Source organism: Pongo pygmaeus, chromosome 9 (assembly GCF_028885625.2).
Source record: "Pongo pygmaeus isolate AG05252 chromosome 9, NHGRI_mPonPyg2-v2.0_pri, whole genome shotgun sequence".
NCBI lineage: Eukaryota > Metazoa > Chordata > Mammalia > Primates > Hominidae > Pongo > Pongo pygmaeus.
In genome coordinates, this window is record NC_072382.2 from 78,046,587 (window position 1) to 78,073,129 (window position 26,543).

Genomic DNA, 26,543 nt, shown 5'->3' on the forward strand with positions numbered 1-26,543 from the left:
TGTTTGCCTCTCCCCACCCTCCACCATACCCACAACCCCTGGGGAGCAGTGGCTTCCTCAGCTCAGCGAGGCGATGGGAGAGGAAGAGGGGCCTGCTCTGTTCCCTGGGCCAGAGCTAGGGATCAGGCCAGGTCCCACCCCCCGCTCAGGCCTTGGGGAGGGATGATTACAGCTGAGGGAACACAGGGTGAGCTGACCCTTCCTGGTTGCATCTCTTGGTGCTGGAGCCACCCATAGAGGTCTGGGCATAGCTTCCTAGCACCTGAAAATTGAAGGAGACTTTCATTCACTTTGGGTCAGGCCCTGGGCTTGGTACTTTACATACACTGATTCCTCCTCGCAAAGTAGAAATTATTGGCCATGCACATTGGCTCAAGCCTGTCATCCCAGCACTTTGGGAGGCTGAGGTGGGAAGATTGCTTGAGCTCAGGAGTTTGAGACCAGCCTGGGCAACATAGTGAGACCTCATCTCTACAAAAAATTTAAGAGTTAGCTGAGTGTGGTGTTGTGGGCCTACGGTCCCAGCCATTTGTGAGGCTTAGGCCAGAGGATCACTTGAGCCTAGGAGGTTGAGGCTGCAGTGAGCTGTGATTGTGACTGCACTCCAGTTTTGGTGACAGACGAGACCACGTCTCAAAAAAACAAAAACAAAAACCCCCAAAATCCACCAACATAAAGAAATTGTTGTTTCTACTTTATAAATCAGAAAGCTGAGGCTCAGAGAGCTTGCCAGACTGCCGATTGAGGAGCTGGAATTCGGTCTCCAGTCCGAAGCCAAAGCCCATGCTTTTCCCTTTCACAGCACTGCCTCAGGGGCCTTTTAAGGAAAATACCCCCACAGCAGGAAGAGGTGGAAAGCCCCGGCCAGAGCTCTTTGGGCAGGGTCAGGTGCAGAGGGCACCTGCTACTAGAGCCCCCCTGGGCTGCCTCTCTCTTGGCAGGCAGAGCAAGGGGCTTCCAGAAATTAGGAAGGGCTGGGCCTGAGAGCAGCCAGTTGCTCATGGATCATTCCTGGGTCAGCGGCTGCCCTGGCCGGATTCCCTGGCTGCGTCTCATGGAGCAGCCTCTTGGGCCGTGCCCACCAGTCTCCGTAGAAAATAAAAATGGAGGCTGGGTGCAGTGGCTTATGCCTGTAATTCCAGCACTTTGGGAGGCCGAGGCCAGCAGATCAGGAGTTTGAGACCAGCCTGGACAACATGGAGAAACCCTGTCTCTACTAAAAATATAAAAATTAGCTGGGCGTGGTGGTGGGCGCCTGTAATCCCAGCTACTCAGGAGGGTGAGGCAGGAGAATTGCTTGAACCCAGGAGGTGGAGGTTGCAGTGAGCTGAGATTGCACCACTGCGCTCCATGCACTCCAGCCTGGGCAAAAGAGCGAGACTCTATCTCAAAAAAAAAAAAAAAGGAAAAAAAGAAAGAAAGAAAAGGAAAAAAAGGACTTTTTGCTCCACTTGAGCATTTGCTTGCTGTGTGCCTTTAACAAGTCACAGTCCCTCTCTGAACCTCCATTCCTCACCCATACAATGGAATGACAACTCCTCGCTCCTTGGGCGGCGTGAGGACCTGATGAGACTATGCAAGGCAAGTGCCATGCGGGGCCTGGCCCACCGCTCCCCACTGGCCCCTCGCTTTGTGCTCCCCACCTGGGATTTGGGTGTTTGTCCCATGCCCGCACCCCCACCCCACTTGAATCTGCTGGGCCCCTGTGGGCTAGTGGGGGTGGGCACTCAGGCTGTTGGTGCTAGAGAAGGAAGGGAACGGAGCTCTTGCTGGTTAGGGAGGGGCGCAGCGGGCAGGAGGAAGGCAGTGCCCTGGGTCCAGCGCTCTGACGTCTTCCTACAGGTTCTTCATCAGCAAACATTTAGTGGAAGAGCACTCTCCGGCCAGGAAGGGGAGAGGGCATCCCAGGCAGGACCATGGGGTGGGGGGCAAGCGGGGAGCAGATGGGCCATATGGGGCCCCGAGTCTGTGGTGGGAGGCAGGTGAATCACCACGCTGATGGTCACACAGCAAGTCTGTGTCTGTCATGTCTCCTGCCATGGGGGGCATCTGCATGCTCCTCAGCCCCTCAGGCTCTCTCCTCGCCTTCTCTGCAGGATATCTGCGAGGACCCCCGCCTCTTTGTGGATGGCATCAGCTCCCACGACCTGCACCAGGGCCAGGTGGGCAACTGCTGGTTTGTGGCAGCGTGCTCATCACTTGCCTCCCGGGAGTCGCTGTGGCAAAAGGTGAGGCCTGGGGCAGGGTGGGCAGGGTGCTGGGGAGTGTGAACGCAGCCTGTGGCCCTCACTGCCAGACAGGCGGAACCTGAACATGGCAGATGAGACTTTCAAAAGCCTGTGCCAGGGATGGGGTGGGGGGCCCCAGTACTGGCCGAGCGTCAGAATTGCTATCCCTCACCCTTCAGCTGGGCACCCCCAGGGGCAGGCGCTGGGAATCTGTCAGGCTCCCAAGGTCATTCTGATGTGTCCCCCCCAACACTGTTGGAGACACTTGGCAGATTAATACACACCTGTGAAATGTGGAAGCTGTGTGCATCACATTTAGTGTGCAGACACCACTGATGGGGCTCAGGAGACCCCTGACAGACACAGACCTGCTGTGTGACTCAGCTGGTTGCTGTCCTCCTCTGGGCCTGACTTTTCCCAGTTGTTCAGCAAGGGTGGTTTGGTGATCCCCAGCTTCATGACTCCCATTTCCAAGCTGCTGGTGTTCTGGACCAGGGCTGAAGGGTTTGGGTGGGAAAGAATGGGCTCTGGTCCTGCAACCCAACCTCCTATCCCAGCAGTTGGCAGCAAGGCCTTAGATTCAGTGCACAGGAGGCAGGGAGGCTGGAGTGGAGGCAGACCCTGGCTCCCTGAAGAATTATCAGCAGGGACTGCAGGGGGACTCTGGTCATTGCCCCTTGCTCATCCCTGCCCTTCTGCCATCCCTTGGGAGGGGCTGGCAGTGGGGCTGAGGACATCTGCATCTCCCAGGCTTGGCAGGGCGCCTCAGCACTTGGTAGCTTTGGAGCTGGCCTCAGGTTACTCATCAGCAAAATCAGGACAATCGGAGTAGCTGTCTCTCGGGGAGTGGTGAGGGTAGGACCAGATGCTATGCTCAATGTGCCTTGTGTGGCATGGGGCTTGGCCAAAGGTGGCTGTGCCTACCAGCATTATGATAATTAATATAGAACATACAGGTACTCCTCTGCAAGACTGAGTTTTTCCTCATCCTCTGAGGTATCCCTTGGCCGTCAGAGGGAGCAGTGCCCTTGGGCAAGGCTGAGACTCTGATAGGTGTCTTGCTCTTGAGTCTGCAGAATGGGGGTGTGACCTCTCAAAGCCACTCCAGGGTGGGCATCCCTGGGGCCTAGCCCCAATGGTCCTGCAGGGTAGAAGCAGCTGCCTGCTGTAGGGCCCCTGGGGCCTTGGCAGAGGCCACAGTTGTGGCGTGTGGATGTGGGTATTCGAGGGGCGCCTGAGCCAGGAGGGCTTCCGAGAGCCACCCATTGGCTCATTTCAGTTCTACGCCTCAAGGCCCAGAGAGGGCTGGGGCCTGGTTCTGTGCTCTGGGTGTAGGGCTGGTCCTCACTCTCCAGCTTCCAGGCTCCCACCCCCTTCTCTGAGCCCAGAACAAGGTCCCCCTGCCATAGAGCCTACCCCCCTGCTAGATGAGGGCTCAGTCAGGGGCTGAAGGGGCACATGGGCATTCTGTAGAGCTGCCCCCCCACCTCCCACCTTGCCCTGTAATTGCCTGTTTATCTTTCACCTCCCCCGTGAGGTGAGCTCCCCACGGGCAGAATTGGCCCAACGTATATGTCCCTGCTGAGCCCACTAGGGACCTGGAGTAGAGAAGGCTCATGAGAGTTTTGGGAACAGAGCTCCTTTCCAAATTGTTGGACTCAGCTACCACCCAGCAGCCCCACGGTCGGCCTTGCTGCCCCAGACCTCCCAGGGCCTTGTGGCGCTGGGCCTGACTCCAGTCTCCCCAGGAGAGGCCATCTGTCTGGCCATTTGTAGGTGGGAGCCTATGTGTCCTGCCCTGGGCTTGGCCCCAAGTGGTTCCTGGTGCAGCTCCACCTCTCACCAGTGAAGAACAGGCCCAGGACTGCAGGCAGGAGGCCTGTCATTGAGGTCTGTGTTTATCTGTGGGCCAAAGGTTCCTATTGCAGGGAGTTGGGGCACCTGGCCTGGCTGGTCTGGGAGGCTGCCAGGGCCAGGAGGCTGATCTCCTACGGAAGCCTGGGTCCCAGGGAGGCCAGGGCGGGTCTGGGCGCTCCTGGCTAATTGCACTTTGCCTCCTGTGCTGCTGTGGTGCTATGGGTCCCGGAAGGAGGCTCGGGGCCCTGTGGAGCTCATTACTGCACCTTCCGTCCCTCGTCCCTGTTGACTGGGCTCTGTTTGTTGTCACCCCTCACTTTCTGGGCCTGTTGCCCTGCAGGGCCTCCTTGTTTTCTCCATGGAAGGGCAGTGGGGGGGCTGCTGAGCCTGAGCTGCACCCCTGCCCTCCCCACCTCACACTTGGGGATTCTGAGCCTCAGACACACTGAGCATCACATCCTCGACACATACACCCCCAACACACACGCCGCCACAGGAAGCCACCCTTACCCCTCACAGGATTCGAAGCCAGCCTGACCTGGATTTGATTCTGGCCGGGTCCTCAGTGTAAATTGACCTTTCCAGTGCCCAGGGTCGTGGAGGATTAAAGGAGCTGGAGGAAGGCAAACCCTTGCCTTTCGCGCTCTCTGCGCTTGTTAAATTCCGTCCCCAGTCCCCTCTTAGATGCCCCACCTGTTTCTCTGTTCTGCCAGACATCTCTTGGCCTCCTGCCGTGCTCCTATGGGATCCCTGATGGGGGCATTTTAGCTTCCCCGACTTGATGGCACATTCCCTGAGGGCAGGGCAGTGGACTTCAGGTGACCAGGTTTTAGGAACTTGAAATCAGGTTGCGACAGTTTGGCCGAACATTTGCCATTAGTCCTGGCCTGGCCTAAGCCAAGGTCTGCTGTGAGCTCACCTCTCTGGAGCCTGGGGCAGCCCCGGGCACAGGGGCAGACCTGATGCCTGCTCTGAGCCACGGAGCTGGGCCTGCGCCCAGGAGGAGTCAGGCAGCTCCTAGCCAAAAAAAAGCATGGAAGTGACCAGAGTCCCAGTCGAATGCCTGGGTGTCTCTAGGAGGGAGTGCTGGGGTGAGCAACCCTGGGTGGGGCCTGGGAGGGGCCAGTGGGGGCATTTAAAAATGCCTCCCACGGCCAGGTGCGGTGGCTTATGCCTGTAATCCGAGCACTTTGGGAGGCTAAGGCGGGCGGATCACGAGGTCAGGAGATCGAGACCACCCTGGCTAACATGGTGAAACCCCGTCTCTACTAAAAATACAAAAAATTAGCCGGGCGTGGTGGCGGGCGCCTGTAGTCCCAGCTACTCGGGAGGCTGAGGCAGGAGAATGGCATGAACCTGGGAGGTGGAGCTTGCAGTGAGCCAAGATCGTGCCACTGCACTCCAGCCTGGGCTACACAGCGAGACTCCGTCTCAAAAAAAAAAAAAACTCTGTCCCTGACCCAGTTGTATTAGCAGTTCCTACTCTTTAGTTATCAAGCAGTTCCCTTAGCGCACATGTATGGAGCACCAGCTATGCCCTGAGAACCATAGTAGGTACTGGGGACGAAAGGCTTGAAAAAGTACAAGGATGTACAAAGTCACTTAAGGTTTTCATTCATCAGACACAGTCAGTGTTAAGAGTTTCCTGTGTTTCCTTCTAGTTTTTTTTCCACTTGGTGTTAAAGAGGATTTTGCTTGTTTTGGTTTTTTTTTTTTTTTTGAGTTGGAGTTTCACTCTTGTCACCCAGGCTGGAGTGCAGTGGTGCGATCACGGCTCACCGTAACCTCCACCTCCCAGGTTCAAGTGATTCTCCTGCCTCAGCCTCCTGAGTAGCTGGGATTACAGGCACCTGCCACCATACCCGGCTAATTTTTGTATTTTTAGTAGAGATGGGGTTTCACCACGTTGGCCAGACTGGTCTCAAACTCTTGACCTCAGGTGATCCACCTGTCTCGGCCTCCCAAAGTGCTGGGATTACAGGCGTGAGCCACTGTGCCCAGCCTTGTTTTGTTTTTTTATATGCATTTTTGCAATTGCATCTGCAAGTTTAGAGCTTGCTTTTCTCCTCTGTATTCATTGCTACATCCAGCCTTGGGTGGGTCCTCCCAAGGTGTCTGATGGCTGAGCAGAGGTCTGTGGACATCAGTGGGCCCAGTCCCCAGCTGCAGCCTCCTGTATCCTGCCTGCTGCCTTGCCCACAAGCCTCAGTCCACCCCACTGCCTCCTCCCCTCCCTCTTCCGTTCCTTTTCCCCCAGGCCTTCCCTTGGCTCCCACCGCTCGTCCCTCCTGCCCAGTCTGTGAGACTCAAGCTCCCGTCACAACTGCCCCCCACCTTCGGCCTCCTGAAGGTCGGTGCCCCTCTGCTCAGCCCTCCCCAGGGGTCTTGTGCCCCTGAATCCTCATCAGTAGAAGCTGATCACACCCCCTTCACCCCATCCCTCAGGATCCAGAAATAGGGGATCCTCCTTCCCCAGTGCTGCTTCCGGACCACAGCGTCCCCATAGAAGCACTTGGCTCCTTCACTGGACTCCCATCCTCAGCCCATTGTGTTGCTGTCTCCAGCAGCCAGCTGCCCTGGCCAGTCACCTGGGCACAAAGGGCTTGGTTCCTCCCGTTTCCCAGCCCATTCTACCCGAAGAACTGCTGTGTCCCAGGCTTTGCTGTGCCCATGTGGTTAACGGCTGCCCTCTCGCTTTGCCCTTTTACCCTTGTCTTAGTTCTCCATCTCCTCTCCATCAGCCTTCACCTTCAGCCGCCTCGGTCACCTGCTGCCACGCCACAGCCCGGGCCCGGAACTGCTCTCCCTGGAGGTCTTCAGCCAAAGGCCCAGTCTCTCTGACCTCACCTTCCAGCCACCTTGCTCACTTCATTTTGGCCCTGGCCAGTACCTGTGTACTGTCTCCCCACCTGGCCACCTTCCTCTTGGCCTTGGGCTTGTGCCCTGTGGTCCATCACATCACCTGTCCCTTGTCAGTGTCATTCACTCGTTCATCCGTTCATTCATTCATTCGATCGTTCGTTCATTCATTCAACAAGCATTTCTGAGGCCTCTGTGTGGCAGGCCCCGTTCTGATTGCTGGCCTAGAGTAATGACAAGACACACTTCCTACACTCTCAGGACATGTGTGTCACAGGCAAAAACTGAGCAACTCAACAAATAAAAAGCAGAATGTGGTGCTGGGAAGGTTAGAAACAGCTCCCCCATGTGGAGGAAAGGGAAGCCTCCCATGGTAGTTCCTTAGCCAAGTTGTTCCCCTCTCCCCTGCCTCTCCAGCTACAAAGCAAAAGGTTCTGTGAGGATCAGGCAGTTTGACATCTAGCTGTGTGGTTCTCTCAAATACCCTTGGGGGAACTGCTGCCAGTGACCCCCAGAACTGACCCCAGTGCTTGCAGTGTGGTTTTAGCAGGACCGGGTATTCCGTCTCCCTTGGTGCCCCTCTGCTGTTCAGGTAGCCCAGGATCCCACTGATCGATTAGCCACCATCTCACAATTGACCATGCTTGTGGTCCACTAGACCCTTCAGATTGTTTTCCGTTGTGACACCTTGGCCTTGACTCTGTCCTCTTTTCTGTGTGTGGCGTGTTGTGCCGACGGCGGCTCTCCAACTCCCATCCCCACCCTCTCCCCAACTCCAGCTCTACTCACACACTCCAGTTCTTTCATTTCCCCAGTATAAAGGCTGAGCTCCTGGTTCCGCCCTGGGCCCTGGGGATATAAACATTTGCCAGATTCTTCCTCGGCCCCAAGTCTCCTGGGGGAAACTGAGGGCTAATTCAAGTGGAGTAAGTGGTGAGATTTGGGTAGAAGTGAAGCCTGGTCCTGTGGTGGCCATGGTGCAGGGCTGCGGCATGACCAGCCGTCCGTGTCGTCCAGGTCACTAATGCTCAAGGCACAATCCCTGGCCCAGCAGCCTGTCGCCTGGGAGGTGGTTAGGAATGCAGAATCCCAGGCCCACAGAGCCCTGATAAACCAGGAGTTCTGGGAGGGGGTCCAGCAATCTGTGTGTTAAGTCCTGAGGGTAAGTCTGTGCTCACTCAAGTCTTGAGAACCACGGGTCTGGGTGAGAGATATGGTAGCTGGGCTGAGATCCTGGCGGTGGGACTGGAGGGGAAGGGTCCCGGGGTGTTTGGGAAGCAGAATCGACAGGCTTTGGTGATTGGGTGTGGAGGAGTGAGGGGGAGGCGGGCGTCAGGGGTAGCTCCAAGGTTTGGCTTAGGTGACTTCAGATCTCCAATCACCAAGCCCTCTCTGGTCCTGGCTTCTCCACCTGCTCCTGCGCGTCTTGCGTCTTCTCCTGTGTACCTCCAGTGAGGAGTGGTCCCCACCACCCTCCCCATCAGTGCACTTACGAAGTGCTCACATCTTCACAAACAAGCCAGCACCCAGCCCAGCCCTGGTAGTCAGGGCGGTTGCCACAGCAATTGACATCAGCGACCTGGTCCCCAAGGAGCCTGCCACCTTCCGCCTGCCTGCAGGGCCTGCATTATCGCTTCTGTGGGGACCGGAGTGGAGGCAGATGGGGACTCTCACCCCTCACACACACCCCATTTTGAGAACTGGGTGGGGCTGGGAAGAGCCAGTGGCAAAGGGAGGGGAAGAGGGAAGGGCAGAAAGTAGGCGGGGCCCCCCTTTGGTGGCCTCTTCTCTCCACGGCCCCAGGCTCCAGCCCACTTGGGTCCTTGGCGTTGGTGGCAGCAGCACTTGGGCCATGGCGGAGGACAGGCCGCAGCAGCCGCAGCTGGACATGCCACTGGTCCTGGACCAGGGCCTGACCAGGCAGATGCGGCTACGCATGGAGAGCCTGAAGCAGCGCGGGGAGAAGCGCCAGGATGGGGAGAAGCTGCTGCGGCCAGCGGAGTCTGTGTACCGCCTCAACTTCACCCAGCAACAGCAGCTGCAGTTTGAGCGCTGGAATGTCGTGCTGGACAAGCCGGGCAAGGTCACCATCACAGGCACCTCGCAGAACTGGACGCCTGACCTCACCAACCTCATGACACGCCAGCTGCTGGACCCCACTGCCATCTTCTGGCGCAAGGAGGACTCGGATGCCATGGATTGGAACGAGGCTGACGCCCTGGAGTTTGGGGAGCGCCTGTCAGACCTGGCCAAGATCCGCAAAGTCATGTACTTCCTCATCACCTTTGGCGAGGGTGTGGAGCCCGCCAACCTCAAGGCCTCCGTGGTTTTTAACCAGCTCTGACAGCAGCTGCTGGCTGCTGCTCTCCTCTAGCCCACCTGTGCTCTCCCCTGCCCCTGCCACCTTCCCCCCTGTATTTTTGGGGCCCTTATTCTCGCTGCTCAGCCTGTCCTCTGCTTGCCCAGAGGCCCCCTGAGTCCCACACCCTTCTTCCTCTGCTTCTCCCTGGTGCCAGCACTCCAGCTCACAGGAAGAAGATTCCAAGGCTCCATAGCCTAGAAGTTGGACTGGCTGCTGCATTGCTATAGATGATGGAGGCCTACTTGGGGCCAGTGTGCATGGACAGGGAGGCCAGGGCCATCTGCCTTCTCTCTGCTTCATTGTGGGAGAGAGAGACTGAGACAGACCAAGAGAGACACAGAGACAGAGATTGAAAAACCCAGCATCCACTTCCTCCAGAGTCAGGGAGATGGAGATGATAGGGCAGTCTCCACAGGGAGTCCAGCAAGCCGGCATTCACTGCTCCCTGGCCTTGGTGCCCTTTGCCAGAGCCTGTGTCTGGGCTGCTGGTCCCATAACGCGTTGGCAACCCTCAGGATGTGGGGCAGAGTTGCTGCAGGGGCAGATTTGGGCAGTGGAGAGTGGCTGGCACCCTGGAGGCTGTGTAGGCCCAGCTGTGGCTCTTCTGGGCCTGAATTCAAGGTGGAGAAGTGAAGGGGGAGGTTACACAGAGATCTGTCTCTCCGCACACATATCCATGAGAGAGAGTGTGCTGTATTCATATGGATGTATTCTAGAGGTCTATTCCTGCCCTAGGAACAAGTGCAGTTTTAGATTATCTGTTGGTCATTGCTGCTGGTTCAAGGATGGCTCTTAACAGGGGCCTGGTCCTGATGACCTTGGCGTGGGGGCTTCCGGAGCTAGGAGACTGCAGTTCAGACAGTGAAACAGGGAGCGGATTAGTAAAGGAGGTTCCCTTTGCCTTGGGGGAGGTTGGAGCTGGAGAGAGTAGATTCTCCAGGGCCCCAAGTATCCCCTGCTGGGGAGTCAGGCTCTTTTGAGCTTGCAGGTCAGGGAAGGCAAGTGCTTCGTCCTGACGTAGCATCTGTTGGCATTTCTTGGGCTTCTTCAGTGCAGCTGAGGGGGGCAGGGCGAAGGCGTGGTGAGCAGTTATGATGGCTGATAGTCCCAAGTGGGCTGCAGATGGCAGTGGTGTGACGGCAGAATGCTAACCTCTGAGGTCGTTGGGTGCAACTCACCAAACAGATGGGGAAACTGAGGCACAGTTTTCATCAGATTCAGTTCTAGCTCTGAGCCTCATTCCCCTTTGCATTGCGCAGTCCCAGAGAGCCCCCCCATTTTGGGGGAGTGCCTGACCTACACCTAACATCAGCCAAGTACAGCTAAGCCACTGTCCCCAGCACCCTGACTTAAGGCCAGCCCTGTGTTTTGTCCTCAGCCAGTCAGGGATGTGTCCAAGACATTTCCCGTCATGAAGCAGAGCTGTCAAGGAACTTGCGGCTCTGGAACAGATGCACTGAGGGCCAGAGGGTCAGGGCCATCCCCTGTGGCTGGGGCTGCCGGGAGAGTGAGCCCCACCTCAGAGGTGTGCAGGCTGGAGCAGCATGCTGGAGCTGAGATTCTGTGGATGGGAGAGTGGGAGAGTGGGAGAGTGGCTGTGGGCTGAGCACTGGTCCTTTCTGACTCACAGCTCTGGGGCCCATTCCGGGACAGGCTTGAAGAAGTCCCGGCCATCGCCTGCCCTGCTGAGCATGAGGGGAGGCCAGACCCGTGCGCAATGGCCCTGCCCTTCTGCCTCTTTGCTTGAGTTCTCCCTGCAGCTCTGGGGACCCTCTTAGTCCCGACTGCCTGTCTCCCCAGCCCATCTGTCCCGGGGCCTGAGTGCCTCTGCTGTGCCTGCTGCAGGTCCCCAATAAAGCCTGTGCCCTGGCCTCGGTGGTTTGCAGTGTCTCGCCATCAGCCCCCATCCCTTTCACAAGCCCTCACAGCCCCGAGCACTTGCTCCCTGGCCACTTCCCACACTCCCCCAGCCCTTGCCACCTTCCAAGGAGGAGGTCTGGAATAATCAGGGGCTTCATCAAATCTCCTGAGGCTGGCCAGGAGCCTCCAGCCCTGACTGCTTCTCTGGTAGCCCCAGAGCTGCCTCCGTGTGGGGTGTGCAGAGAGCTGTGCTGAGGGAGGTGCCATCTGGGCACCGCTGAGGGCTTGGGGTAGGAGGGCACCGCTGAGGGCTTGGGGTAGGAAGGCACCAAACCAGGTGCAATCTCGAGTCTCCCTGCCTTGCAGGGCCACTGGGCAGGGGGTGGATGGAAGGGCAGAGTTTGAGGGGTGGGGTGAGGTCAGGTCTGTGCCCGGGTTTAGTCTGGCTTCTGTCACGGATATGGTGTGTGTCCTCAGGCAGCTCCCAACCCCCTCCCAGCCTCAGGCCTTCCAGAGTGAACAGCTTGGTTCTGTGAAGGTCCTTCCAGCCCCACCCTCCGGGAATTGTCAAACCTGTGCCAGGCTAGACTGACATGGGCAAGATGTAGCCCCAAGGCCGCGTGACTTCAGTGCCTCACTTGATCCTTCCTCACAGCTCTGTTCCCTCATCACCGCTCTGAAACTCACTCATTTTTGGACAGGGACAACTGAGGCCCAGAGGAGGCGGCCTCCTGCCCAGGTCACAGAGGGCATGGAGGGGCTGGAAGCAGGTGTGGGCAGGCCAGGCTCTTGGCCTGTGGACCTTTGGCCCCATGACACTGGTCCCTAGGATGGACCGGGGAGATGGGCCCCACCCACCTGAGAACCCAGGCTCGGGCTGGGCTGGCTTCTTTCCTGGAGACCAAGTCAAGCCCTGCCTTGGGGGTCTCACCAGTGGTTTTGTTTTGGAATGAGCCCTGCTTCAAAATCCAACCCCACCACTCTCCTGGGTCACACAGCCCCTTTCATGCCCTCCTCAGAGTAGCTGCTGCCCCCTGGTTTCCCTTTCACACACCCCTGACAGCATGCGCAGAACCCTTCCCCAGCCCCGCACCCAACCCCCACCCCCGGTCTCTCAGGGGTCTCTGCCTCCCTGATACCCCCTACCCAGGCTTGCCTTTCAGCCACTCCTGGAGTTGCCCGAGACAGAGGAATCCAGCCTCCCACCCTCAGGACAGCAGTAGAGGCCTGGCTCTATCCCCACAGTGCAGGAATGACAAATGACCCATTTTCCCTGGAAACCACAAGAAACCACAGAGAAAGAAACCTGCCTTTCCCTGAGCTCTGTGCCCAGAGAGGCAGCGAGTGTGGTGAGCGACCTAGCCAGCCCCGCCCTGCCAGCTGGATGGCCCTGGGCAACCTCCGAGCTTGTTCCTCATCTGTGAGTTGGGGCCAGCAATGGCACCTCTCTCAAGGCTGTTGTGAGGGTGAAATGGGCGAGTGTCCACCAAGATCTCAAGCTTCCCGGAGCCCGCACACGGTCACCCTCCCTTCCTGAGTTTGCCCATGGTTACTGCCCCAACACCACAGACACACGGTCTCCCCTCTCAGTTATCCCGGGGGTGGGGGTACAGGAGAACCTGTGGAGAGCTGAAGTGAGTTGCCTGAGGCATCCTAGGCCAGTGCCGATGGCAGCAGGCACAGGGCGGAGGGGTGGGCAGGAACCCAGCCTGGCTCTGTGGTCCAAGAGAGCGGCCATGGGGGAGTGTGTCCTCCTCCGTCACCATCGCCACCTCAGAGCGGCCCAGCAGAGACCATTAGCTTTCACATGATTGCTGGGGACCTGGAGGCCTGGGGGAAGTGGGGCTGCCCCAAGGCTGGGGGTCCCTGCCCGGTCTCAGCCACCCCACGAACAGGACTTGCCTGGCCACTGTGGTGCGTCGACACCCTGGTCTCTGGTGGAGAGCAGCAGGGCTCTGCTTTCCCAAGAAGGCAGGGGGTGCCCACCACTTTCCTGGCCTCCTGCAGTCATGGCATCTGAAATGGGGAGTTTGAGAGTCTTGGAATCAGAAGCTGAGAGTTGAGGAATCTCAGATACTCAGGACCAGGGACCCACTAGTTTTGAGGACTCACAAAGGCCCGTGGCTCACCTTACCCAGCTTGGGTTATACAGGAAACCTCCCTGTAGCCCCCATTCCACTGCCCTGGCGGCGTGGCTCAGAAGTGCTCCGCACTGGCCCTCTGGGGTCCCAGGCAGAAATGTGAAAAGCTCCCCGCCCGTGCCCCGCGTCTGCACACACCTCAACACACGCACACACCTCCACACATGCACGCACCTCCACACACGCACACACTTGCAGAGGCAGGTCCTGAGCAGCTTCCCTCCCTGGGCTGCTGACCCCCACCTTCTCCACTCTGTCGCACAGCTGGGCAGAGAGTCCTGTCTGCCACTACCCGGGGAAGATTTAAGAGCAGCCACTTGGGTCGAGGTGGGAGTCTCCATGGGTGTGGTGCACCCATGGGTGGGACCCTGAGGTTTCTGGGCCCATTCTGCCGTGGGTGGCCATTGGTGGATCACATCCCAGGGTGTTATGAGGGAGGCAGCAGATCCTGCCAGTCCTTGCCTCACTGTCAGGTCAGCCCAAGTCAGTAAAGCCTCGTAAGCATGCAGTAGGTGGTGGGGAGCTTCTCCTTTCTCCTCTTGGGAAGGAGGTTGACCAGGTCATCTCAGTTCCCTCCCAGCCCTGAAGTTTTCAGACTGTTGTGTGAAGGCACACATGTGTACACCAACACAGATGACCCCTCATGTGTGCACAGCTCTCTACAGTTTATGAAAGAGCTCCAAGGCTGTCTCCTTTAGTTCTCATAACAGCCCTGGAGGTAGTGTAGGTAGATGAGGAGACTGAGACTCAGAGGTGGCCCCGTTGAAAGTGAAGTCACTGCTGTGCACCGCAGTGGGTAACGTGGTATTAAGTAGTGTGTACAGGTCACCAGCCGGTCAGGGCTGCCCTGTGACCACTGTGGGGGATTTTCCTCCCAGGAAGACTCCAGCCAGCTTTGGAGCTGGGCCAGGCCCTGTGCTGGGTGCTGGAGATCTGAGAATGAGTCAGACTTGGCCCCTGTCCCCAAGGAGCTCCTCCCAGTGGGCAGGGAAAAGAGAGCCATGCTGGGGTGCCAGGAGAAGGGGCTGCCCGACCGTTGGGGGGGGCTCGGCAGGAGGTCCCTCAAAGCTGCTGCTCAGCTGACCCCTAAGAGACAGGGGTAGGAGGCAGATGGAGCCACATGTGCATGGGGGAAGTGGCTTGAAGTGGCATGGGTGTTTGGTGGTTGTGGTAGATGGGACCCGAAGGAGGGAGTGTTTTGAGGGATGAGGCTGAGAGCGTGGACTGCCGGGCCAGGTGGCTGGTGTCCGTGGTGATGGGGAATTTCTACTGTAGACAGCGAGAGGATAGCGAGCACAGCCTGATGGACTCCTTGCACCCATCCCTTCACTTGCCAGCCTGTGGCTAGTCTTATTTCCTCTACACACCCCTGCACTTTGCCCAGGCAGCATCTCATTTCATCTGTAAATATTTCTGGATGCATCTCTGAAAGATAAGGGCTCAAAAAAAAAAAACCATAATACTAACTTATAAAATAATCCCTTAATATCATCAAATATCCAGTAATTGTTCTAATTTCTAATTTGTGCTATAAATATGCATAGGTTTTACAGTTTGTTTGAATGAGATCCAAACAGAAGTCCATAATTGCGATTGGTTGATTGCTCTTTCATCTTTTATTTTTTCCTAGTAATTTATCTATCAAAGAAACGGGGCTGTTTGTCCTGTGGGGTTTCCCATGGTGTGGGTTTTGTTGACTGTGTCTTTTTGGTGGTGTTTGACATGTTCTCTGTCCCCTGCGTTTCCTGTAACCTGGGACTTAGCTCTAGAAGCTTGATATGGTTTAGGAACAATTTTTTTCTTTTTTTGTCACAGCTGCATCGTGGAAGATGTTGTGTACTTCATTCAGGGGGCACATCATGGCTGGTTATCTTTCTTTTTTGTGATGTTAGAAACCATCAGTGACCACTACCTAAATTCATTCATTCTTCAGTGGTTGTAAAATGCTGGTGGTCTAATACCATCAGTCCTTTCTCATTTATGAGCTAGAAGTCTTTTCCAGTTCAAGACTTCCCTCCATCTACTATTTGGTTACCATCTGGTACAGTTTGTCTACAGAGACAGGATAAATTTCCTGTAATTTTCCAGTTTCAAAAAAAAATGAGTTGATTCCCTACCCACCTCCGATAGTGACTAATTGTTTTTGTAAGTATCATTCTGATCTCATGAACTTGAACATATTTGATGTGTTTTAATCCATTGCTGTTTTTGCCCTTATTAATGCTCAAATTAGCCCATCTTTGGCCAGCAAGAACCTCTTCAGGTTGGTTCCTGAATCCTTTGACATGGCCCCGGGAGTCTGTGCTGGCTTCCTTGGTTTCCGGCGTGGCGTGGGAGGGTTTTTGGTGCGTGAGCACATCTATTTAGACAGTCTCCCTCCTGCTCAGCATCCTGGCTGACAGCAGAGCAGCTGAGGGGTGAGAAGGCTGGCTTGGGGCCCACCCTGTGCCAAGTGCAGGGGCGGTGAAGCAGGAGGGGAAATGGAGGCCCTTGGGGATCCCAGACTCTGGATCTCCGGGCCCTGGAGCCTCATTAGGAGCTTCTTGAGCCACAGAGGGCTCAGAGCCAAGCCTCGAGTTTGACTAATGATCCTCCCGAGGTCCTAACAGCCTGCGAGGGCTGCCCTTCCTCCCAGCGATGGAGTCTAGAGCATTCAGAACAGGGCAGGAGCAGAAGGAGGGGGTGAAGGTGGTGGGCCAGGCCCGTGTTCTCAGCTTAGGACTCCCTGTCACTCTGTGCGCTTGGGCAGATCTTGTTTCTTTCTGGACCTCAGTCTTCCCATTTGTACAGTGGGAATGGTAACCCTCACCTTGTATGGAACTGCTTTTTTTTTTTTTTTTTTTTGAGTCAGAGTCTTGCTCTGTTGCCCAGCTCACTGCAACCTCCGCCTCCCGGGTTCAAGTGATTCTCATGACTCAGCCTCCTGAATGGCTGGGATTACAGACACACACCACCACGCCCAGCTAAGTTTTGTATTCTTTTTTAGTAGAGACAGAGTTTTACCATGTTGGCCAGGCTGGTATCAAACTGGCCTCAAGTGATCCACCTGCCTTGGCCTCCCATGAGACCTGTTTTTGATACAGCTCTCTGTCCTGAAAGCAAAGTGGGGAGAGAGTGCCAGGAGTCAGGGCGTTTTTACTTAGAAAGGGCACAGAGTTGACAGAAAAGTGGGGGTGAGGAGGTGGGGGAAAGGAACAGCCAGTGTTGAGCCCTTGCTGGGTTCCAGACAGTGGCCAGGTTGGGAAGTCCTGGGTTTGAACCCTGCCTCCCTCACTTGCGCCTGTGGGCAGCCTTCTGCCAGCACCTTCCAGTAGTATTGCCTCAAAACCCTGTCCTGAGGCTCAGGGGTGCTAGTGTGAGCAGCCTGGCCCTGTGCCTGGCACCCAGCAGGGCTCCATTAGGGCAGTAGTACCTCTCGCTGCAGTTAGCTGCAGTTAGCATTTTCATTTTCTTGGTCTCACATGTCCCATTAAGGAGCATTTCCCTTTGCCAACATCCCTGTTGATGATAAGAGTTTTGTTTGTTGATGCAAACAAAAGTGTCCTTAATGAGCATGCAGTGGGGAGCAGCTTTTGGCTGAAGTCTGTACACTCAGGTGAGTGCCGGCCTCCTGGTGTGCCTCTGGTTCCTCCGCCTGGTTGCCCCCCATACCTGGAGTGGTTTTCTTCTAGAAGGAGCTGCTTATGGTCCCGATGGGGCTCAGCTCCACTTGGTCCCATGCCCAGCAGGGCCAGGGGTCATTCACCCTGACTTGACAGGGTGATGGGTTTTCCCTTCTCTGCCCAGATTGTGGCTATTGTCCTCATCTGCTTGGGGGACGCCTGAGCAGCTCTGTGGATGCTGCTGAGTAGGGTCTGGCACTCCCTTCTCGTATAGCCCTGCCTGCACCCTGTGTAGCCTCAGCACTTTGCCTGGGTGCCTCCTTCTCTTCCCAGACTGGGAGCCTCTTGAGGGAAGGGACCATGTGATTCACCTGGTTGTCAGTGTCCAGCTTGGGGCTGGTTGCAGAGTGGTCCACAGTGCCAAGGAGCTCATTTTTCAGAGGCAGACAGATCTGGATTTGAATCCTGGCTTCAAACCAAGGTTGGTTTGCCTCCAAAGCATGTGTGTATTTTCTAGCTGTGTGACCCTGGACGAGTTACATGCCCTCTCTGGTTCACAGTATTGTCATCTGTGAAGTAGGGCTGGATAATAGTCATCTACTCAGAGGTTATTGTGATAATTAAATGGAGATAAGTCATGGTAGTCACAGGCATTTCCCAGATGCTTCATAAGTAATAAAATCAATGTCTCAGTGTCCCCAGTCAATGTCTCTGAATTCATTCATTCAGTCAATGCATGTTTACTAAACATATTCTCCAGGCCAGGCCCTGGGCTAGGTGCTGGGTGCATAGCAGTGACCGAGACCTATATGGCCCTGCCCCCAGAGAACTGACATTCCAGTGATAACATCAGAGCTCAAAGTCACACAGTTACTTAATTATAACTTGGTAAAGGTAAGTATCTCAGATGAGAGCTGCCAAGGGCCATGAGACTGAGATAGGGGTCCTGGCCTAATCTGAATAGTCAGGGAGGGCTTCCTGGAGAAAGAGGATGGACACTAAAGGACAGATGGAAGTCTACTGGGTAATGAGGAGGAGGAAGAACCTGGAGCAGGGAGCAGAGGTGGGGGCTGCTGTGGGGGAGGCAGAGAAATGAGGCTGGGGGAGTGCATTGAGAGTTTGGGTCTTATTTTCTAGGGAAGTGACAGGACTGGGTTGGTCTATGTGGGGCGAGAGTAGATGTAGCTGCGGACACTGCTACAGTTGTCCCTGGCCGAGGAGATGGGGGATTGGGCCAGGGTGGTGCCAGTAGGGTGGAGAGGAGGAGATGGATTTCAGAAGAATGGAGGTGCTCAGATTGGGCTGATTGGATGGAGGGAGGGAAAGCGAAGCAGCCAGTGGGGCTGCCAGCCTTGGGGTGGGCTGGATGGGTGGATGGTGGCGCTGGTCACTAGGCAGGAGCTGGTGGTAGATGTGGACAGAAGTCTCGGGGAAGGTTGCAGGGAGGCATGAGAAAGAGGGAAGCTCACACACTCTGAGAACAACACAGCTGGAAGGAGGCCGAGGGAGCCTCCAAGCCCCGCGGAGATGGGAACCTGAGCCTGGAGATGGGGAGGATTCACCCGGGTCTCACGCAGGCTTGTGGCAGAGTTGGAACCCGAACCCAGTATTCCTTTCCATTCCGATTCGCTGGAAGTATGCGCCCCCGTTTCCTCAGGAAGCCAGACATCCCCTCACTGTGTCCCCCCATCCTATCTCCCCTCCCTCTACCCAGGTCATCCCAGACTGGAAGGAGCAGGAATGGGACCCTGAAAAGCCCAACGCCTACGCGGGCATCTTCCACTTCCACTTCTGGCGCTTCGGGGAATGGGTGGACGTGGTCATCGATGACCGGCTGCCCACAGTCAACAACCAGCTCATTTACTGCCACTCCAACTCCCGCAATGAGTTCTGGTGCGCCCTGGTGGAGAAGGCCTATGCCAAGTAGGTGCCAGCAGCCGGCAGGTGGGTGGGAGGCCCAGGTGGGGGTGGCACCGGATGGGCTCCTCGTGGTGTTCTATTAGCCAGGGCGTTAGGCACAGAGAGGTGAGGGGCTGGTGCAGGCATGTGGCAGGCTCAACCGCCAGGCCTGAGGGCATAGTCAGCTGAGCCTGCGCTGGGTGGGGTGAAGGCCTGGGCCCTGTAAGGAGAGGGATGTTGGTTACTCCCATTTTAGGGGGAGAAGACTGAGGCCTAGGCAACATCCTGTAGGTAGCTGGGGGCAGAGGCAGCACTCACATTTAGGACCATTCTCGAAGGTTCATGCTGCCATGCCCTGCCTGTGTCCTTGGTTGGGGAAGTGGTAACTGAGCTGGGCCCTGGTTGTGCAGGGTGGGCCGTGTGCCTGCCTTCCCCGCCTGCTGGGCCTCCCTCTTGTCCACCGTCCGCCTCTGCCTGGCTGACTGTCCATTGTGTCTTTGCTGACCCCTCCTTCTGCTCCATGCCTTCTGCTTCTGTGTCCCCAGTGCCCAGCACAGAGCCCAGTATAGAATGGGCACAAGCAAAGTTTTGCTGAGCTGTGGGGGGCCCTGGGGAAGAGTGACTCACCCAGGCCATTGTAGGGCAGGGGTAGGGCCAGGCCAGGACGGAGGAGGGAGGAGGGAGGAGGGAGGAGGGAGGAGGGGCAGTGGGGTCCAAGGCCAGCCTCGCCACCTCTAGGGGAGCCACTCCCTGGTTCCTCCTGCTAGGCCCATTTGTCAGTCTTGCTGAAAAATGTGTGTGTAGGGGCAGGAGCAAGGAGGGAGAGAGATAGAAAACAACAGAAAGGGGGAAAGAGGAAAAGGAAAGACAAAAACTCCCAACATCGAAAACACATTGGCAGGTTCCACTTTCAATCCTAAGAAAGGAAAGCCAGCCCCCTGGTGGCCACTGAGTCTCCACCACCTGGATGCAGGCCTGTCTTCCCCACTCCACAGGAGCCGACCCAGTGGCCTTGGTTGTTTTTTCTTTTTTGAAAAAAACACAGTTTCATTGTGGTAAAATAGACAAAACATAATGCTTCTCATTTTAACCATGTGGAAACATACAATTCAGTGGCATTCATTATGATCCCAGTGCTATGGGCCATCACCACTATCTATCCCCAGAACCTTCTCATCATTCCCAGCAGGAGCTCTATACCCATCCGACAGTAACTCCTTCCCCTCCCCCGACCATTGTTGGCACTTTAGAAAAGAGTTGCCTTTTTTTTTTTTTTGGACAGCTGATTTTTTAAGATTGAGCCACTAAGGCTTAGGGGAATTTAAGCCTTATACGTTGGCCTGAGTGTTAAGAACTGGGTTCTAGTGTTGGCTCCGCCGTGGCCTGCTGGGTGACTGTAACAGGTTGTTTGACCCCTCTGAGTTTCAAAAACCTCCCCTATGAGGTAAAGGATGCAGCCTGGCTGGGGAGCATGAGCTGGGAAGTCTTTCCACATTGCTTCCCAGGCTGGCAGGCTGTTACCAGGCCCTGGATGGAGGCAACACAGCAGACGCACTGGTGGACTTCACGGGTGGTGTTTCTGAGCCCATCGACCTGACCGAGGGTGACTTTGCCAACGATGAGACTAAGAGGAACCAGCTCTTTGAGCGCATGTTAAAGGTGCACAGCCGGGGCGGCCTCATCAGTGCCTCCATCAAGGTGAGAACACAGCAGGCCCCAGAGGCAGCCCCTCCCCTTCACCCTCGCTGACTGAGATGGGAGACAACTGTGACATCCCACGCTCAGGTCAGCTCCTACGTATTCAGACCCTCAGCCTCATGGGGGAGGGGAGAAGTTAGAAGGTGCAACCCCCTGCCCAGACCCTCTAGGCTGTGAAAAGCCTTTCCCACACTGGTCAACCAAAACTTCTTTTCTGATCCTTTTGGGTTATGAACGTCTGTGCACCTGAGGGTAGTCCTGATTTCGTTAATTGCTCATGTTTTGGATGAGAAAGCTGAGGCCCAGTGAAAGCAAAGTTCGAACCCAAGTTTAGCAGACCCTGTGGTGTGCTGGTAAACTGCCTCTGCAGCAAAGTAAAAAGTCCTGGTTTGCAGCGTTTGCTGATTACTGTGGTGTAAATACTCTCACCAGGGCTGATTTCCAGCTACATACATTTAACAACCAGCTGTTAACAATATTCCTGGCCAGGCGTGGTGGCACGTGCCTGTAATCCCAGCTACTCGGGAGGTTGAGGCACGAGAGTCGCTTGAACCCGGGAGGCAGAGGTTGTGGTGAGCCAAGATTGCACTGTTGCACTCCAACCTGGGCAACAAGAGCAAAACTCCATCCAAAAAAAACCAAAAAACAAAACAATGTTCCTGAATATTTAACAATTCTTGGAATATTTAACAACAGCCGAGCCAGTGCATGTGGGCCCCAGCATTCCCCTGGGCTGACCCACTATGGGCACCTTCCTTTACTGAGACTGCTGCCCGTGGGGGTTTTAAAGGTCTGTGAACACAGCACTGCCCCATGACTGCAATTCCCATCCCGTCCTGTAGGTCCCGTGCAGCCTCCTGGCCCTCCAGCACCTGAGTCCCTGGTCTGGGTTCCAGTGTGGCCCTGCCTCTCTGAGCAACTGTGTCCTTCCACAGGCAGTGACAGCAGCTGACATGGAGGCCCGCCTGGCATGCGGCCTGGTAAAGGGCCACGCATACGCCGTCACTGATGTGCGCAAGGTGCGCCTGGGCCACGGCCTACTGGCCTTCTTCAAGTCAGAGAAGTTGGACATGATCCGCCTGCGCAACCCCTGGGGCGAGCGGGAGTGGAACGGGCCTTGGAGTGACACGTGAGGCCTGGGGATGGGGGTGCAGACACAGGGCATGAGGGCTTGGACAAGGACGGGTGGGCTTCTTGGAGGAGGTGGCACCGGGGCTGGGCCTTGAAGGATCTGGGGGAGAGTGACACTAGGAACGAAGAAGGGAGAATTACTTTGGAGTCGGTGTATGGGGTGATGGATTGAGCACAAGAAAGGCCTGGGGCTGGAGGCCGTCAGGGGTGTAGAGACCAGCTTGGTGAGTGGGTGAGGGAGGGGAGCAGGGAGGGAGGCCACAGCCCTGAGCAAATGGGGGACTCCTCTGTGCTTGGCTCATGGCCCTGGTGAGGCCAAGATGGGAGTGGAGCCCAGGTGCTAAGTGAAGGAGCCCTCTTCACTGGGGGGTCGCACCCCCCTTCCCCCCAGTCTGCAGCTTTGCTTTCAGACCTCCCAGCCCCTGTCATGGTGGCAGCTCACGGTCCCTTGTGGGAGGAGGCAGGAGGCAGGCAGGGCTTCCTGGAGAGAGGCTGGGCATGGCCTCAGTGCCCCTGGCCACACTGTGCCGCTGGAGGCCTGGTGCAAGACTGCCCCTTGTGCCTCCTCGCCTTTGCCAGAGAGATTCTGGTGGGCCTGCCTCTTAGACAGCTCCCTTTCTCCTCCCCGGCCCTCACACCCCAGCTCGGAGGAGTGGCAGAAAGTGAGCAAGAGTGAGCGGGAGAAGATGGGTGTGACCGTGCAGGACGACGGTGAGTTCTGGTGAGTGTGTGTGTGCCCTGGGCGTCCGGGGCTGAGGGGGCTTCCCATGGGCCTGGCGGGGAGCACCAGGTGGGGAGTCAGGAGCCAGGCCTCTCCTGCATGCCCCATCATCAACTTGCTGTGTGGCCTTGGACAAGTCACACCGTCTCAGAGCCTATTTCCTCCTCTGTAAAATTAGTTGGGCAGTACCAGGCCCTTTCATCCCCACAGTCCCCTCTGCCGAACTGAGGGGTCCTGGAGCCACTGTGGCACTCAGACCGAGCCTTTGGCATGCAGGTCAGGGAGCTGTCTAAGAGGTGGGCCCACCAGGATCTCCCCAGCAAGGGTAAGGAGGCATGAAGTGCAGTCCAGCACCAGCAGTATGGTGTGGCCAGGGGCCCTGGGGCTATGCCCAGCCCCTCTCCAGGAAGCCCTGCCTGCAGCCTGCCTCCAGGGGCCCTCTGGCAGCCTGATTTCTGAAATTAGGTAGCAGAGGCTCCCAGAGGAGCTAGCTTCTAAGCTGAGACTTGAGGTACAGAGTAGCCCTTGGTGGGCAAGGAAGGGGACGTGGCTCAGAGGTGAGAGAACACAGCTGGGTTTGAGAAGGGAGCTAAGCAGGTACATGCGTGAGCTGGGAAGATGACAGCAGCTCAGCTTAAAAAGAGCCCAGTAATTGGCTGGGTACAGTGGCTCGTGTCTATAATCCCAGCACTTTGGGAGGTCAAGGTACAAGGATTGCTTGAGTCCAGGAGTTTGAGACCAGCCTGGGCAGCATAGTGGGACCCCATCTCTACAAAAATGAAAAATTAGCTGGGTGTGATGATGTACCCCTGTAGTCCCAGCTACTCCGGAGGCTGAGGTGGGAGGATTGCTTGAGCCCAGGAGGCTGAGGTTATAGTGAGCCATGATCGCACCACTGCACTCCATCCTGGGCTAAAGAGCAAGACCCTGTTTCAAAAACAAAAAGAAAAACCCCAGTAGTAATAAGGGTTCATCCTGCATTCATTCAGCCTGCATGAGTCCTGAACGTGGGCCAGGCTCAGTGTCACCCTTCAGCAGAACCTGATATGGAAACTCAGCCCCTTCCTGGAGGGGTACAGGCATCCTGTGTGTGCTGGATTCTGTCAGGGCCCCCAGGCAGACTGGGGGCAGATGGCAGTGGTCGTGGCACCCAATGATGAGCCCTTCTGCGGGTGTCAGGTCAGCTGCTGCAGGAGGCCACCCAGGCCACTTTGCCAGTCTTGCTCAGGAGTCAGCAGATAAAAACACGGCAGAACTCCTTGTCTTTAGAAAGAGTTTCTTCCGAAGGCCTTTCTCTTACATGTTCACAGTTAATTCACTACCCCCTGCCCCCACCAGCCCCCTGGAGGCGTTCACAGTGTGCAGTGACCATAGCAACACCCTGGCCACTGCAGCACGCTCACCATGGGGTTCCCACCATCCACTTACTAAGGCCTCACAACAGCCATGGAAGATCCTGGATGCAGATATGCTTTATAAACTGTAGAGGGCAGCAGACAGTAGTTATTAACACCATTCACAACAGTAACAGCCAGCATTTGCCAGTGTGTGCTCTGTCAGCCGAAAGTTGCACTGCCTGCTTTGATTGCATTACCTAATTCCTTCGCTAGCTCTGAGATGGGCACCTGCTGTTAGATTCAGCCCCATTTTATAGGTGAGGAAACAGGTCAAAAGAGAGGTTAAGGGTCCGTGCAATGCCATGCCCGTGCCCTTGTGTGGGCTTAGCTCCCCTCTCAAAGCCAGCTGTGTTCTCTCACCTCTGGGCCATATGGACATATTAGGTGGTTGGGCTGGGGGGCCAAGAGCCTGTGGAGGTATGGGGGAGGTACCCTGCTCAGCCCCTCCCCACATCTAGGATGACCTTCGAGGACGTGTGCCGGTACTTCACGGACATCATCAAGTGCCGTGTGATCAACACATCCCACCTGAGCATCCACAAGACGTGGGAGGAGGCCCGGCTGCATGGCGCCTGGACGCTGCATGAGGACCCGCGACAGAACCGCAGTGGCGGCTGCATCAACCACAAGGACACCTTCTTCCAGAACCCACAGGTGGGCGTTCTCAGGGACCCCCACCCTGCCCTGTAGCAGCTGCAGGGTGTCTTGCCACTGTCCTGCCAGGGACTCCTGCATGACCTTGGGTAATCCCTGTCCCTCCTTGGGCCTCAGCAAACCTGTCTGTACAGTGGGGGTTAGATGGGCACATCGGTCCCATCTAGGGGTCATGAAGCCCCCAGCCTCACAGTCTAACCTGCAGATTGTAAAAATGAGGAAATCGCGGCTCTGAGGGACATTTGGGTGTGTTGTCCTGAGCTACAGGGACACTTAGAGGCTGTGTCCCTTGTTTCCACAACAAGCACAATTCTGTCCCTTCCTGGGAACTTGGCTGGGCTGGGCTTCCCCACGGGGCCTCTCCCCACAGCCTCCTCAGTCTGACCCGTGGCACTGCTTAGCCCTGGTGCTTGGTGTGCCTCTGTTGAGCACCACCTGTGTGCCAGGCTCTGTGTAGAGTGGCCACCCTGGCATTGAGTTTCCCCAGCCTTCATGCAGAGTAGCCATTGCAGGCATTGGTAGGCCCACCTCACAGCAGAGGGACCAAGGCACAGAGAGGTGCTGTGACTGATCCAGGCTCTGGAGTCTGAGCTTCTGGGAGGCAGCCAGCCCATGCCTGGTGTGGTCTCATTGCAGTGTCTCTCTCTCCTTGGCCACACCTGCAGTACATCTTCGACGTCAAGAAGCTAGAAGATGAAGTCCTGATCTGCATCCAGCAGCGGCCAAAGCGGTCTACGCGCCGGGAGGGCAAGGGTGAGAACCTGGCCATTGGCTTTGACATCTACAAGGTGAGGCCAGCCGGGTCCCCTATCGTGGGTGGGGAGAGGGAGGGAGCTGGAGTTTGGACTGCCCACACCTGGGGAAGAACGCTCTAGAACACCTTGGTCACTGCCACCGCCCTGGCTGCCGTGGCAGACATTGTGAGGATGCCGTGGCATGGGCCCCACTTGAATATTCACAGAGGGCCCAGCCTGCCCATCCTTGGCTTCTATGGGAGCTCTCAGCCTGATTTCTTTCTGCCTAAGACCCACAGGCCTGGGATGTTTGGTGGATGAGGAAGGGGAAGATTGCTGGTGGTTGGGGCCGGGCCCTGGGAGGCCCTGGGCATCTACTGGGCCCCCACTGCTCCTCCCTCAGGGCTCAGGGCCCCTCGCAGCCCCTCAGCCTTCCTGCATTGGAGGCCTTGCTGGGCACCAGGAGGAGGCATCCTTGAGCACAGCCAGGTGGGGTCACCCATGGCCGCACCCCCTGGCCTGGAACCTGAGGCCTTCCACGTGTTGTGATGCCCAGTGTGTGGTGACAATCAGCATGGCGGGACCCCATGTGCCTGTCAGACCTTGAGAACAGAATGAAGCCACCGGGCCCTGCAGAGGCTGGGTCCATGCTGAGTCCTTGGCATCTGATGTGCCTGGCCACGCCGTGGCATTTTGTTTATACTCTTGTGCTGGTACATTCATTGCATGCTAGTGTCTTATGACATATTGTTGTGACTTTGCCGTGTGATAATCTTCACTAATGTGACCAGAACACTTGTTTCAGGATTGTCAGGCAGGTCCTGGCAGCTGGTGATGGCATTTCGTGGACATGTGCTGTGACCTCTGCAGATCCTGATACTTGGTTGTGCTGTTAGAGTCAGAAACCCCACTGACATTGTTACCGGGGGATTCCTATTGCCCTCTATTTTTTTTTGTTTTGTTTTGTTTTAAGAGACAGGGTCTTTCTCTGTCACCCAGGCCAGAGTGCAGTGGTGCTATCATAGCTCATTACAGTCTCAAACTCCTGGACTCAAATGATCCTCCCACCTCAGTCTCCCTAGTAGTTGGGACTATAGGTGAACACCACCATGCCTGGCTAATTTTTAAGTTTTTTGTAGAGCTGGGGTCTCGCTTTGTTGCCCATGCTGACCTTGAACGTCCAGCTTCAAGTGCTTCTCCCACCTTGGCCTCCCAAAGCGCTGGGATTACAGGCATGAGCCACTGCGCCCAGCCTCCTTTAATGTTTTTTATTGAGATGTAATTCACAGAGCATGCAATTCGGCCATGTAAAGTATACGATCTAATGACTTTTGTGTGATCACAGTTTGTGCAACCATCACCACAATCAACTGTAGAACATTTTCATCTCCCCAAAAGAA

General features: G+C 56.3%; 2 protein-coding genes across 2 annotated transcripts in view; both read left to right on the forward strand.

Moving 5' to 3' along the window:
- Positions 1-26,543, forward strand: part of CAPN5 (calpain 5) — a 57,114-nt gene that overhangs the window by 24,902 nt on the left and 5,669 nt on the right. The window contains exons 3-9 of the mRNA XM_054437812.2: positions 2,097-2,228; positions 18,624-18,832; positions 20,314-20,506; positions 21,442-21,635; positions 22,281-22,358; positions 24,214-24,409; positions 25,075-25,197. Coding sequence (XP_054293787.1) covers positions 2,097-2,228; positions 18,624-18,832; positions 20,314-20,506; positions 21,442-21,635; positions 22,281-22,358; positions 24,214-24,409; positions 25,075-25,197 — 1,125 coding nt within the window. The remainder of the gene's footprint in view (positions 1-2,096; positions 2,229-18,623; positions 18,833-20,313; positions 20,507-21,441; positions 21,636-22,280; positions 22,359-24,213; positions 24,410-25,074; positions 25,198-26,543) is intronic.
- Positions 6,059-11,177, forward strand: OMP (olfactory marker protein). Its single transcript, XM_054437813.2, has one exon. It carries the CDS (start codon positions 8,605-8,607, stop codon positions 9,286-9,288), a length of 684 nt encoding a protein of 227 aa, XP_054293788.2. The 5' UTR covers positions 6,059-8,604; the 3' UTR covers positions 9,289-11,177.